The sequence below is a fragment of the Condylura cristata genome, unplaced genomic scaffold (assembly GCF_000260355.1).
Source record: "Condylura cristata isolate star-nosed mole 26May11 unplaced genomic scaffold, ConCri1.0 scaffold00006, whole genome shotgun sequence".
Taxonomy (NCBI): domain Eukaryota; kingdom Metazoa; phylum Chordata; class Mammalia; order Eulipotyphla; family Talpidae; genus Condylura; species Condylura cristata.
Genome location: NW_004567107.1, coordinates 2,470,728 through 2,483,555, shown reverse-complemented (window position 1 = coordinate 2,483,555; position 12,828 = coordinate 2,470,728). Strand labels below are relative to the sequence as shown.

General features: G+C 70.0%; 2 protein-coding genes across 3 annotated transcripts in view; one reads left to right on the top strand and one right to left on the bottom strand.

Moving 5' to 3' along the window:
- Positions 1 to 99: 99 nt before the first annotated feature.
- Positions 100 to 9,114, top strand: POMT1 (protein-O-mannosyltransferase 1). Of its 2 annotated transcripts, XM_012721325.1 has the most exons (19): positions 100 to 251; positions 1,114 to 1,220; positions 1,330 to 1,380; positions 1,816 to 1,962; positions 2,362 to 2,473; positions 2,763 to 2,828; positions 2,912 to 3,005; positions 3,084 to 3,239; positions 3,673 to 3,803; positions 3,958 to 4,053; positions 4,738 to 4,830; positions 5,441 to 5,537; positions 6,483 to 6,575; positions 6,719 to 6,839; positions 7,063 to 7,160; positions 7,398 to 7,511; positions 7,853 to 7,979; positions 8,421 to 8,598; positions 8,923 to 9,114. In XM_012721325.1, the coding sequence occupies exons 1-19, from the start codon at positions 130 to 132 to the stop codon at positions 9,095 to 9,097; spliced, it is 2,178 nt and encodes a 725-aa protein (XP_012576779.1). In that variant the 5' UTR covers positions 100 to 129; the 3' UTR covers positions 9,098 to 9,114. The 2 variants fall into 2 exon arrangements, with proteins under 2 accessions (XP_012576779.1, XP_004677297.1); XM_004677240.2 differs by having other exon boundaries at positions 2,912 to 3,239.
- Positions 9,115 to 10,111: 997 nt separating this feature from the next.
- Positions 10,112 to 12,828, bottom strand: part of UCK1 (uridine-cytidine kinase 1) — a 7,451-nt gene continuing 4,734 nt past the window's right edge. The window contains exons 4-9 of the mRNA XM_004677239.2: positions 12,658 to 12,817; positions 11,939 to 12,035; positions 11,648 to 11,790; positions 11,480 to 11,574; positions 10,630 to 10,678; positions 10,112 to 10,315 (exon numbers count right to left, since the gene is read on the bottom strand). Coding sequence (XP_004677296.2) covers positions 10,134 to 10,315; positions 10,630 to 10,678; positions 11,480 to 11,574; positions 11,648 to 11,790; positions 11,939 to 12,035; positions 12,658 to 12,817 — 726 coding nt within the window. The 3' untranslated portion in view covers positions 10,112 to 10,133. The remainder of the gene's footprint in view (positions 10,316 to 10,629; positions 10,679 to 11,479; positions 11,575 to 11,647; positions 11,791 to 11,938; positions 12,036 to 12,657; positions 12,818 to 12,828) is intronic.

Sequence of the window (12,828 nt, the reverse complement as noted above, 5' to 3'; positions counted from 1 at the left end):
GGCCGGCCGCGCTGGCCCGACGGCCGCAGGTCCGCGTCCGGGCCCGCTCTGCAGCCGGTCTGAGCCCCGCGCAGCTCACTCCCAGCCCTTCCCTCACTCCAGCGCGCCCCGGGGCAGCTTCTCCGCGAGATGCTGGGGCTTTTGAAGCGCCCGGTGGTGGTGACTGCCCACATCAACCTGACCGTGGTGGCGCTGACGGCCGCCGGGCTGCTGAGCCGGCTGTGGCGCCTCACCTACCCCCGGGCCGTGGTGTAAGTGGGGGCCCTCAGCGTGAGCCCAGGCCCTGGGGCCTTTGGCGCAGCTTGGGCGGGGCGGGCAGCGCTGTCCCCAGGCAGGTGTGTCTGGCCCCAGCGTGGCCCCTGCAGAGCCCCGTTCCTGCCTGCCCATCGCGGGGTGCAGGAGCCGAGGCTGAATGAAGTGGGAGCTCATGTCTTTGAGCCCGAAGTGCTGTCACGATGGGAAACCATGGCGGTCGGGACTCCGGGGCGGCCGCCCTCCCCTGATGAGGCCGCCCTCCCCTGATGAGGCCGTGTGCTCCCCACTTTCTGGGGTGGAAGGCGCCAGACTGGCCCACAAGTGCTGGAATGGACTCCATTCCCCGGTCCCCCTCCCCGACCCCTCAGAGGCCCCCCCGCCCCCCCACCACGGTGGTTTGCTTTTAACGAAGTCAGGAATTTGTGAGCTGGCTCGCGGCCACACCACCCCGTGGCATAAACCCGAGGGCCGTGGCAGCCACGGCTTTGCCCGAGCAGCTGTCCTGAGGGGGCATTTTTTGCGTTTCTCCCCTTGACACCCGTTTCTCTGGGGCACCAGGTCCCGGTCCACTCAGATGCAGATGTGCGGGAGGGTCAGACCCCGTCCCGTGAGGCCACTCAGGAAGTGGGCTCGTAGTGCACCCCTAAATCAAAAACCAGGCAGGCAGTCGGTGTCGGCAGTGTTCCTGAGGCCCAGCTGGGTGGGTTCTGGTGGGTTTTTCTTCCGTCCTCATGGTGGAGGACGGCTTGGGCCAGACAGGGCGGCTGGGGCTGGTCAGGGTCGAGCTGGCTGTGCTCGCCCGGCCGGCGTGGGGGGTCGAGTTTCCAGTGGAACGTGGTGCGGGTTGTGCTTTTGCAGCTTTGACGAAGTGTACTACGGACAGTACATCTCCTTCTACATGAAGCGGGTCTTCTTCCTGGACGGCAGCGGGCCCCCGTTCGGCCACATGCTGCTGGCCCTGGGAGGTAGGACGCCTCCCCGGGAGCTGCCGGCCGAGCCGTCGGGTTGCTTGCAGCGGCCGGCTCCTCTGGAGGGTTCGCTGAACGGCCGGCTGCTGACGCGCCTTTGTTGTAGGTTATTTAGGGGGATTCGACGGTAACTTCTTGTGGAACAGAATTGGAGCAGGTGAGACGCCCTTTCGTTTCCCACGTCCGTTTGCGTCTGGCGGCGGGGCGGTGTCTTTCAGGCGCAGAGCACCGCGGGGCGGGCTCCGCAGTCCAGGGGCGGCCTCGCCTGGGTGGTGGGAAGAGCCGCCGCGCCCACTGCCCGCTGGCGCCTCCGCTGCTGAGGGCTTCACCGGGTTGGGCACCAGGCGCCTCACCGCAGACCCGCACGGCCGTCCTGTGTGCGCCCTCCGGGTGTCCACAGAGTCTCGGCAGTAGACGGGGTGAACTCGCGCAGGGGTGCGTCTCAGAGCCCCGCGGCGGCGCCCCGCTTTCTGAGAGCTGGTTTCCGAGCCCCTCCTGCGGTCTGGCCGCCACAGCCCCAGCCTGGCAGCACAGCCACTGCCCTCACGGGGGCGTGCCCGGCCCTGGAGCCCGCTCTCTGCCTGCCCTGCAGAATACAGCAGCAACGTGCCCGTGTGCTCCCTGCGCCTGCTGCCCGCGCTGGCCGGGGCGCTGTCGGTGCCCCTGGCCTACCAGATCGTGTGGGAGCTGGGCTTCTCCCACGGTGCCGCTGTGGGGGCCGCCCTGCTGCTGCTGATAGGTGAGCGCTGCCCCGGGGGCCGAGCCCCCGTTCAGACCTTCCGGGGAGCTGCGGGGGGCGGGCGTTCCCTCACAGAATGCGCTCCCCACTCCCTGCACGGCTGCCAGGCCTCGGCCGGTTGAGACGGACAGGGAGCCGCTGGGTAGGCGGGGGGCCCGACACCCCATGCGGTCAGGGAGCCGCTGGGTAGGCGGGGGGCCCGACACCCCATGTAGTAACATCCTCAGCTACGCTCGCACTGTCGCTTCTGCGAGAGACAGGCGCGGCCAGGGAGGCTCACCCTCACCGAGCAGCTGCCCGCGTGCTCCTGGGCCCGGCCCCTTCCGGCACTTGCTGTGCGGTGGTGCCCGGGACGTGTCCCCTGCTCGGGGCGCCCCCACCACCCCCGTGCCTTTGCAGAGAACTCGCTGATCACTCAGTCGCGGCTGGTGCTCCTGGAGTCGGCGCTCATCTTCTTTGACCTGCTGGCTGTGCTGTCCTACCTCAAGTTCTCCAGCGCCCAGAGACACAGGTGCGGGCGCGGGACGTAGGTGTCCTGGGCCTCGAGCGGAGAGGCCTGGTGCCGGCCCGTGGGGCGGGCTGCTCGCTGGAAGCGCCCCTGCTCACCTGGGGGGGCCCTGAGCCCACGAATCTGCCCTCGCTTCTCCGGCCTAAATCAGCTAGAGAAGGTTCTAGCTGAAAGGAATTCTGGCGGGCCGATGTTGGGGGTGTCCCGGTGCCCGCGCGGGGCCGGGCATGGCCCTGCTGGCAGCAGGCGTCCTCGCTGGCCTTGCAGCCTCGCCTGTTCTGCGTGTCCCCAGGCCCTTCTCCCTGAGCTGGTGGTTCTGGCTGACGCTGACCGGAGTGGCCTGCTCCTGCGCCGTGGGGTGAGTGCCGCCGACCGGGCCCCAGCCGCCCACGGCTTCCTGTGGCGTCTCACTCGGCCTTCCCCTGAACCGTGTCTCTTCAGCGTCAAGTACATGGGCGTCTTCACATACCTGCTGGTGCTCGGGGCCGCGGCCGTGCAGGCCTGGCACCTCGTGGGCGACCGGACCTTGTCCAACGTAGGTGCTGCCGTGGGCCGTGCAGCCGGGCGCGGGTGGGGGCGGCCCCACGGGAGCTGCAGCGCCCTCTCCCTGCAGGTGCGTGTGCTCTGCCACCTGCTGGCCAGAGCCGGGGCCCTGCTGGCCGTCCCCGTGGCCACGTACCTGCTGTTCTTCTATGTCCACCTGAGGCTGCTCTACCGCTCTGGGCCCCACGACCAGATCATGTCCAGTGCCTTCCAGGCCAGCTTGGAGGTAAGACGTGGGCGCTGGCGGGAAGGGAGAGCGCGCCGCGCCGGGTTCCCTCTGTGAACAGCGCCAGGCGAGTGCTGGCGACGCCCTGAGGGGAGAGGCAGCCGCGGGCGAGTCCTCCACACACTGACCGTGCGGATGGCAGCAGGGCTGGCCGCCCGGCGGACCACCAGCCCCCAGGACAGCGGTGGCAGAGCCTCAGGCCGTGACGGGGCCAGAGCTGCCGGCCGCGCGGGCGACCCCGCTGTGCTGCTTGTCAGGGCAGCCGCTGCCCCAGCCGGTCGGCGGGCGGAAGGGGAGCCGGGCGGGTGTGGACGGAAGAGCCCAGCGCGCCGCCCCACAGGGGGCAACTTCCGGGGGGCCACAGCCCCAGTGGTATGGAGACAGCAGGGCCGGCCCGAGGCGGCCACTCGCGCCAACGCGGCCTCTGTCTCAGGGAGGCCTCGCCCGGATCACGCAAGGCCAGCCGCTGGAGGTGGCCTACGGCTCCCAGGTCACGCTGAGGAGTGCCTTCGGCAAGCCCGTGCCCTGCTGGCTCCACTCGCACCAGAGCACCTACCCCGTGATGTGAGCCCAGCGTCCCGGTCGCGCAGCTTCCCCGGGGGGGGTCCCGGCGGCGCCCGGCTCTGCCCCTTGAAACTGCTGACGTTTGTCCTGATCTTCCCCGAACACCTTGCTGGGGAGTCCTGGGAGCGGTGTGACCCCACCTACCCTCTTGCAGGTACGAGGACGGCCGAGGCAGCTCCCACCAGCAGCAGGTGACCTGTTACCCCTTCAAAGACGTCAACAACTGGTGGATGGTGAAGGACCCCGGGAGGTGTGCAGCCCCCCCCGCCCCCGGCTCCCTGTGGGGCGCACTCTGTGCTCTGGGCACGAGTGACCTGCAGGCTCCATCTCTTCCCCGCCTCCCACTCCCTGCAGACACACACACCAGCCCTCTGGGAAGCCTCTTGCTGGGCCTCCCTCCTCCAGGCCTCCAGTTGCACCAGGCTTCCCTCCCCCTCCCCAAGGTCGGCTCCCCTCAGCCTTCCCCTCCCCTGTCCAGCTGTCCCGGCCGAATGGTCTTTGAAAATGCAGCAGACGCAGGTCGCCTCCACCCAGGCCCTGCGCAGTCTCCATAGCCCTCGGCCCTGCGCTGTGGCCTGCGGCCCCACGGGCTGGCCCGGCCACCCCAGCAGGACAGACTTCCGCGCGCCGTCCGGGCTGGGACGGTCATCCTGACTCGAGGCCCAGCTTCTCCACTGTCCGCTCGGGCAGTCGTGGGGGCAGCGACCCTGCCTGGCTGTCCCTCCACCTGCTTCGGCGCTCAGGGCCCCCATCAGCCTTCACGAGTGCGTGTTGAGGGACGGGTGGTCCTGGCGAGCAGCCCCGCATGTGGGGAGTGACTGGGTTTCCAGAGAGCCAGCGCAGGAGCGCCTCCAGACCAGCTGCGCAGACCCCCACGTGAGCACTTGGGGCCCCGGGAAGCCGGCGCCACCCACCTGCACCCCATGTCTTCCAGGCACCAGCTGGTGGTGAGCAGCCCCCCGAGACCCGTGCGGCACGGTGACATTGTGCAGCTGGTCCACGGCATGACCACCCGCGTCCTCAACACGTGAGTGTCCCCGAGAAGCGGCTGGTGCCCGTCACGGGGGCAGGGTGGCCGATGTGCTCTCTGCAGGGAAGCGGGGGCTGCCCCCAGCTCGGGGAGCCCGCTGCCGCGGCCCGCACCCGCCTGCCGGCTCCGCGGAGGCCTTCCCACAGCTCCTGCGCCCCTTCCCGGCGCCAGGCCTGCCGCCTGCCGGCCTCTGCTGAAGCGCGGCCTCTGGGTTTCCACTGGCTCCCACCCATGGTCACACCAGCAGGAAACCCTGTGGTCTTGGGCTTCAGAACTGACCCCTGCCGAGGCCACGCTTCCTCTCCCTCCCCTCCAACACCCACCTCTGCCTGTGCGCCTGGAACCGGTTCCCTGACCGCTCCCGGCAGCCCCTCACCCACCAAAAAGTCTCTTGGCCCTCCAGGGTGACCGGCGGCGCCCTGCTCCCAGTCAGCCCACCCCCGCGCCCCATCCCCTTGGGCCTCGCTCTGACGGCTGCTGCTGGCGTCCAGGCCTTGCCCGCTGCTGCCAGGCCAGAGTGCGGGCCGCGGGCACCGAGGCCGCGGGCCTGAGGCAGGACGCAGAGGGAGCAGCGCGCCTGCCCACAGGCCCGGCCTTGGCCTTGCAGGCACGACGTGGCGGCCCCCCTGACGCCCCACTCGCAGGAGGTGTCCTGCTACATCGACTACAACATCTCCATGCCTGCGCAGAGCCTCTGGAGGCTGGTGAGTCCGGCACGGTGCGTGGCCTGGGCGGCTGGGCCGCCGAGCCAGGGGCGGAGCGAGCTGGGTGGGCTTTGGGATAAAAAGGTCCTAAGCGTTTTCTCAAGAAGAGATGCCCCCGCCAGGGGCCCGAGGCCCTGGGTGTCTCTGTGGCCAGGCGCTCTGGTCAGCCTGCCCAAGCCCCGCTGTAGCCACAGCCCCGGGTCATGCCCGTGGCCTCCCGATGACCCCGGGCCCCTGGGCTCCAGCTGGGGCAGCTGGTTCTCAGCGGGTGAGGCTCGCCGGCCGTGCCCGCCGGGCGGGGTCTGTGCCCTGGCCTCTGCTCAGCCGCTCACACAGTCCCCCAGTGCCCAGCCTGGTGGGGTGTGTGCAGCTGCCCCGCGGGAGCCTTGGGTGGGTGCCGAGCTGCAGGCCCACCAGGCCCGGCTGGCTGTGCCCGGCCCGGCCCCGCGCACGCCCCGCCCGCTAGCAGCACCTTCAGCCCAGGCTCCCACATTCCAGGGACTGGTGCTCAGGGAACAGCCAGGGCGAGGCGGGCCCTGTGCTCTCCCACTGGGCCCCGGGTCCTCTGGCCCCTCGGGGCCGTGTGACTTCTGGGTCCAGTGAGTTGAGCGAGGACGAGCCGACGCTGGCCAGGTGTCTTGTGTTATCACCCGCGGTCAGGACCTCAGGGCAGGCAGTCTCGGGTGGCCTGCCCTCCCCCGTCCCCTCCTGCCCTCCCCCGTCCCCTCCCGCGCCCAGGTGTGCTGAGGCGCGCCCAGCCCCCCACGGCACAGCCCCCCACGCCCCGGAGGCTGCAGGAGCCGCCCTGCCTGTCCCACCTGCCCCTGCCGGCCTTGGCATCCAGGGCCCTGCCAGCCCCTGGGGGCTGGTCCCTCCACGGACCGGTGACGGTCTTGGCCTCCACGGTGAGGAGTGAGGGGAGTGACGGCCGCCCGGCTCGCGCAGGACATCGTGAACAGGGAGTCGGACGCGGAGGTCTGGAAGACCATCCTGTCGGAGGTCCGCCTGGTGCACGTGAACACGTCTGCTGTCCTCAAGGTGAAGGCTCCGCTGGGCTGGGCCCTCTGGCCGTGGGCTCCCGGTGTCCACGCAGGGCCCTGGCTGGGGGCTCCCCGGGGGTGCCCCGGGGGCTCCTGTGGCCCCGGCTTTGCCGTCACCGCTACCTCCCTTGGTTTGGACAGCTGAGTGGGGCGCACCTCCCGGACTGGGGCTTTCGGCAGCTGGAGGTGGTGGGGGAGAAGCCGCCGCGGGGTCAGCACGGGAGCACGGTGTGGAACGTGGAAGAGCACCGCTACGGCCAGAGTGAGTCGGGCTGGGGCCAGGGCGGGCTCGGGGCCCCTCCGAGCACCCCCACCCAGAGAGGCCGAGGGCTCGTCGGCGGTGGGCCGATCGGAGCTTTCGGTCTCCTCGCCCGGGAGTGCAGTCACGGGTGGGGGCTGACCGGGGCCCTCTGGCCGGGGCTGCGGGGGGGCTGCCTGGCCCCGGCCCCCCGCGCACGCTCTGCGGGGTTCTGGCGTGTTGTCAGGCCAGGAGCAGAAGGAGCGGGAGCAGGAGCTGCACTCCCCCACGCAGGTGGACATCAGCCGCAACCTGAGCTTCATGGCCCGGTTCTCGGAGCTGCAGGTGCGCCTGTGCGGAGGCCAGCGGGCTGCTCCGGGGTGGGGGGGCCCGGGCCGCACCCCACGGCGGCAGTGGCACCTAGAGAATCCGAACCAGTCCTGGTTGGAGTCCAAGTCCCGAGTCCAAGCAGGTGGAGCCCCGAGCGGGCTCCCCTAGGGTGCTCCCTCCCTCGCGGGAGGCCGGGGGTGGGGCTGGTGCCCACGCGGCGGGGCCGCCTGACCCGGGACTGGTGTGTGGCAGTGGAGGATGCTGACAGTGCGAAGCGACGAGTCTGAGCACAAGTACAGCTCCACGCCGCTGGACTGGCTCACCCTGGACACCAACATCGCTTACTGGCTGCACCCCAGGACCAGCGTGAGTCGGCGCCGCGGCCGTGGCTGAGCCCCACCCTTCCGTGACGCTGGCGGCCGGGGCCCGCCCCCTGGCAGGCCGGTGATGTGCGGGAGTGCCCAGCCCCTCCTGGCGGCCCCTGGGCCTGCCGTCCCCCTCCCGCGGCGAGCTCGCTGCGCCGGCCGGTCCGGGGACCCTGGGGCAGTGTTGGGGCCGGCGCCCACCTCTGCCCCGGCCCAGCGTGGCAGGGCGCCCGTGTGCCGGGGGGCGGGCCCCCCGAGTGCGTCGGTCCTTCTGCTGTGCGCCCGTGCAGAATGGCCCGAGGCCGCCTCCGAGGAGGCCTCAGCGCTGTGCCCGCCCCGCAGGCGCAGATCCACCTGCTGGGGAACGTCGTGATCTGGGCCTCGGCCGGCCTGGCCACCCTGGCCTACCTGCTGCTCTTCCTCTGGTACCTGCTCAGGCGCCGCCGGGGCATCCACGACCTGCCCGAGGGTGAGTCTCCCGCGCCGGCCCGCCCACCCCGCGGAGGGCCCCTCGGGGCCGCACGGGCCTGGCTGCCGTCTCCTGTCCCCACGTTGCCCCAGTCGCTCTGCAGGGAGCACGGCGAGTGCTGTGTGGGGCCCCTGCCACCCCGCGGGTGCAGCCAGGTGCTCAAGGAGCCCTCAGCACAGGGCGGGAGGGGAGGCAGGGCGCCCGCAGGCGGGTGGCTGCGGGGCTGGGCCGCCCCCTCCCTGCCGCCTGCCTCTGGGGTCTGCCAGGGCCAACTCAGTGGCCCTGGAGCCTGACCCAGCTGGCCAGGTACCCCACTGGTAGGCACACGGGACTGACCTGGGCCCAGGGCCGCCGTCTGCAGGGGGCAGCTGATGGAGCACCGAGCTTTAGGCCGGTGGGGCCGCAGGCCCGGGCGGGGCAGTGACGCCGGCCTCTCCCCAGGAGCCTGGCTGCGCTGGGTGCTGGCCGGGACCATGTGTGCCGGGGGCTGGGCGGTCAACTACCTGCCCTTCTTCATGATGGAGAAGACGCTCTTCCTCTACCACTACCTGCCGGCACTCACCTTCCAGATCCTGCTCCTCCCGGTGCTCCTGCAGCACATCAGTGAGCACCTGTGCAGGTAGGGGCCGCTGCGGCCCCAGGTGGGGCGCACCGTTCAGTGGGGCCAGGGGCTGGGTGGCTCAGTCTGCAGGAGGGGTGGGCGCCGAGAGGCGGCGTCGGGGCTACGCGTGGATGGGCCGTGGCTGGGAAGGCGGGACGCTCTTCCGGACACCGGCCCGCAGCACCTCCAGGCGGACTCAGCCTCTTGTCCTGTGGCGTGACGGGATGGCTTGGGGGCATTTCAGAGCAGAAGGTTCTAGCAGCAGGCGAGGTGGCCAGGGAAGGCCCTCGGCAGGCGGGGGGGCGGCCGGGAAAGACGGCACCGAGCCCACGCTGCACACAGGTCCCGACCCCAGAGAAGCCTCTTCCACGCCCTGGTCGTCGCCTGGTTCTCGGCCGCCTGCCACGTCTTCAACACGTTGCGCCCGCTGACCTACGGGGACAAGCCACTATCCCCCAGCGAACTCAAGGCCCTGCGCTGGCGAGAGAGCTGGGACATCTTGATCCGGAAATACTAGCAGGACACAGACGGCTCGGCGGGAGGCCTGACCGGGGCGGCTGTGTCCTCCTTCCCGGCCACCAACAGGCCCTTTGGGTCATCGCTCCCCAAGCCCCGGGCCCAGCCACACACGGTGCGTCTGGCCTAGCATCCGACTCACAGCAGAGAAAGACAGGAAGGCAGGGCACCCCCCTCGCCCCACCCCCGTGACACGGCGGCAGCGCCCTGGACACAGCCGCTCGGGCCCAGTGACGGGCCTGCAGTCAGCGCTCAGCCCTGCCGCGAGGACTGGCTCGTCCGCCACTGACCCGAGACCCTCCCAGGTCCTTCCGCTGACACGTGGGCACGGTCACCGTGGACTCATACTGTGCCGGACTTCTCACAAACACAATCAGAACAAGGACAATTTTTTGAAACTGTGTAGTTGCTGTTGTTTATTCTCTTCCCCAAAGGGCACCTTAGGTCATAGAAAACTGTTAGTGCCTCAGAGCCCACGCTGCGCGTGCCGGCAGCCGGCCTCGAGCGCGGCCGCGGGCGGACTGGGGAGCCGGGGGGGAGCCGGCTTCGGGGGCCACACGCTGAGCAGAGGCTGCGCTGCACGGGCCAGCCTGGGGGCCCAGGCGAGCGGGAGACCCCTTCTGCACTTGATGTTGGTCACTGCAGCCCCCTAGACCCGCAGGTCTGACAGGCCGGCCAGCCAGCGGTCACAGCACAGCGGCGTGCGGAGCCGAGACCAGGCGGCCCTGGGTGTCCACGCGAGAAAGCAAACACCTGCCCGAGGCTTCAGCTCTGGAGAAGCACTTCCCGTGGGCTCACCGTTGAACCCCGCAGCCCTGCACCCCGACAGGTGCCTCGGCGCCCCTGACCTGCCCCGCACTCCGTCCGCATTCGGTGGCCAGTGACCTGGACTCCTGTCTCCCGGCGTGAGGCAGGCGCCCCGGTGACTGAAGGCCTCGGGTTGCCCTGGCTGGGGGCGCGGCTGTGACTGCAGGTTGGCGGGCACCCCCCCCAGGCCCCGAAAGTGTCTATCGGGGCCCTCGGGCGACACCCGCTCCTCAGTGGGGCCGGCTGCTTGACTCCAAGTGCGACCGTTTGCCCGTGGCCAGCACCCCAGGATGGCCCCCCGGCTCGGGGAAGGTCCTCTTGCAGCTCCGCCCGTTGGTGCCCCCCCGATGCCACCTGCAGAGGTCGCCGCTGAGGATGTCCTGGATGTGCTGCACGATCAGGTTGATGGCGACTGTGGAGACAAGGTGGGTGAGCGGTGGCGCCCACGGGCTCCGGGCCAGGGCGCGGGCACGGGGCCTGCGGGCACAGCTGTCTGTGGGCCCCAGCTTGGCTGCGCGGGCACCATGGGACTCGGCTCCCTGACTCCAGGGTCCAGCTGAGGGGTGACTGGCACACGGCGCGGTGCCCAGACAGCGTGCAGCGGGGATCCTCCGCACACCTGAGACCCGTGCCACCAGTGGGCCTGCAGGCCTCACACTCGGGGCTTCTTGAGGAGGAGGTGGGGCCCGGACACCCCGCCGTGGGCCACCTCGGGCCCGTCCTCACCCATGTTGTCAACCCCGCGCGGGATGATCACGTCAGCATACTTCTTGGTCTGCGAGGCAAGAGGGGCGTCGTAAGGCTCTGTGCAGGGAGCTGCCCGGAGCCAGCGTGCCTGGGGGTCCCTGGTCGATACGGGGCAGAGCGAGAGGCACCCAGAAGAGCCGGTGTGGTGAGGGTCCTCGATCCTGCTCTTTCCCATGAACCCATCCTGGGGGCAGCAGCGCTCCGGAGCCAGCTCTGGGGCCGCAGCGACACCCGCCCCACCGGCACCTCCTGGGGTTCGGGCCCTGGCAGGAGGCCGGACTGGTGGGCCCCGCTGAGTGGCTGCGCCCCCCGCTGAGAAGCCCCTCCGGCTTCTACTGTGAACCACCAACTGGCCAGATGTCGTTACGGGTGACAGACTGACAACTTCTCTAATTACTTTCCAGGAACTTCCGAGAACATGAATGTTTTTAAAAAACAGGGCTCTTTAAATAGCAGCACAGAGCTCATCTACCCCAGTTTCCTGAAGCAGGAGCCCGGGCCCGGTTCCTCTGTGCTGTCTCTAAGCACAACACACGGTCCTGCTTCCTTCAGCCCCCGCGGCCGACCGAGCCGGGGCGGGGGGCAGGGGAGGGAAAGCCCCCCACCACGCGCACCCCCCGGCCCCAGGCTGAGCCTGGCAGGCGCACGGCCGTCCGCTGAGTGTCCCCACATGCAGCCTCTGGGCCGCGGACGGGCAAAGCACCCACTGAGTTGAGCCCCGGGCGGAGAGCAAAAGGTGCCCCCCTGAGACAGAGCAGGGCAGCGGCGGGGACCCGGGCTCTCCCAGGCAAGGGGGCGCACGTGCAGAGGGCGCGGGGGGCCAGCGCACCGGCAGGCAGAACTCCTCGAAGGCCGGCTTCACGAAGGTGGTGTACTGCGTCAGGATCTGCTCCAGGTCCCGCCCGCGCTGCACGTCCCGGAGCACTGCGGCGACAGGACAGGCTCCTTCAGCCCCCGCGGGGCGGCCGCTGACGGCAGCGGCCGGCGCCCGCCTTACCTCTCCGGGACAGCCTGACGTCGGAGTCGGTGTCCACGAAGAGGCGCAGGTGGAACATGTCCCGGATGTCCTGGCTGTAGAACACCAAGATGCCCTCAAACAGGACCACGTCCGCCGGGTAGACCACCGTGGTCTCTGGCAACCTGCGAGGCGGGGCCGAGAGACGGGCTGCCGGGGCCCAGCACTGACCGGACAGGATGGGGGGAGGGGCGCCCGGGACCCCGACGTAGGGCCTGCCCGCACCCTGGCCGGCTCCCCGCCTGCAGCCGCCCCCAGGAGCCGCCTGCTCACCTGGAGTGGGTCACAAAGTCATAGGTGGGCACCTCGACAGTCTTGCCCTCCACGATGTTTTTCAGAGTCCTGTGCATCAGGTCGTTATCAAAAGCATCTGCGGGGACGGCGACAGCACAGTGTGGGTGGCCTTGCGCCGGGGGGCGGAGGTGCGGGTGCCATGGCTGGGTGCGGGGGCCAAGGACCCCAAGGAGCATCTGCAAGTGGCAGCGTGGCCTGTCCGGGCTGCCCTGGGGCAGCAGCTACACTCAGGCCGCTGTCCTGGAGGTCCGGACACGGGGCCAGCGCTGGGAGAGCGCCTCGGTCCCCCTCTACTTCTGGGTTTCTTCCGCGCCCGGGGACAGCTGAAGATGGAGCCCGCCCCGCGCTGGGGTCTAGCAGTGGCGGGCAGGCGCCGTGTGGCTCACTGCCCCCAAGGCCCTGCCACTCCACCTCCACCGGTGCCCCCAACCAGGCAAGGAAACAAGCTGCCCTCAAGGGCCCCAGGGCAGGCATGGACACAAAAGGCTGGTGGGCAGTGGGGTATGCCCTGAGCAGCAGAGTGGGCAGGAGTGGACACACCGATGAGCAGTCGGTACTCGGGGCCCCTGAGGGGCTTCCTGACGGGCTCCAATTGGCCAGCAGCCCCTGCCTGGCCGCCCGGAGCCTGGGGCCTCGGGCAAAGCCCACAAGCTAATGGGGGAACTTTGTCCCCTTCAAGTCAGGGTGTCCAGATCTACCTGGGTGGTCGAAATTGTACTGTCCCTTCAAGGCCTTGGCCTTCTGTTCCGTGGTCAGGACCTTATAGAAACGGTCTTGGCTCAGAATGACCAGCTTCCGCTGCCTGTGGTCCACTTCGTTCTGTCCCAGCAGCTCCATGATCTTCTCGCACACAGTGGACTGGCAGGCAG

Bases quoted from the DNA above. Each gene is read 5' to 3' on its own strand.
- POMT1 (XM_004677240.2), top strand. From the start codon at position 130: ATGCTGGGGCTTTTGAAGCGCCCGGTGGTGGTGACTGCCCACATCAAC. The intron at 252-1,113 runs GTAAGTGGGGGC...GTGCTTTTGCAG, and splicing joins ACCTACCCCCGGGCCGTGGT to CTTTGACGAAGTGTACTACG. The intron at 4,054-4,737 runs GTGTGCAGCCCC...CATGTCTTCCAG, and splicing joins ATGGTGAAGGACCCCGGGAG to GCACCAGCTGGTGGTGAGCA.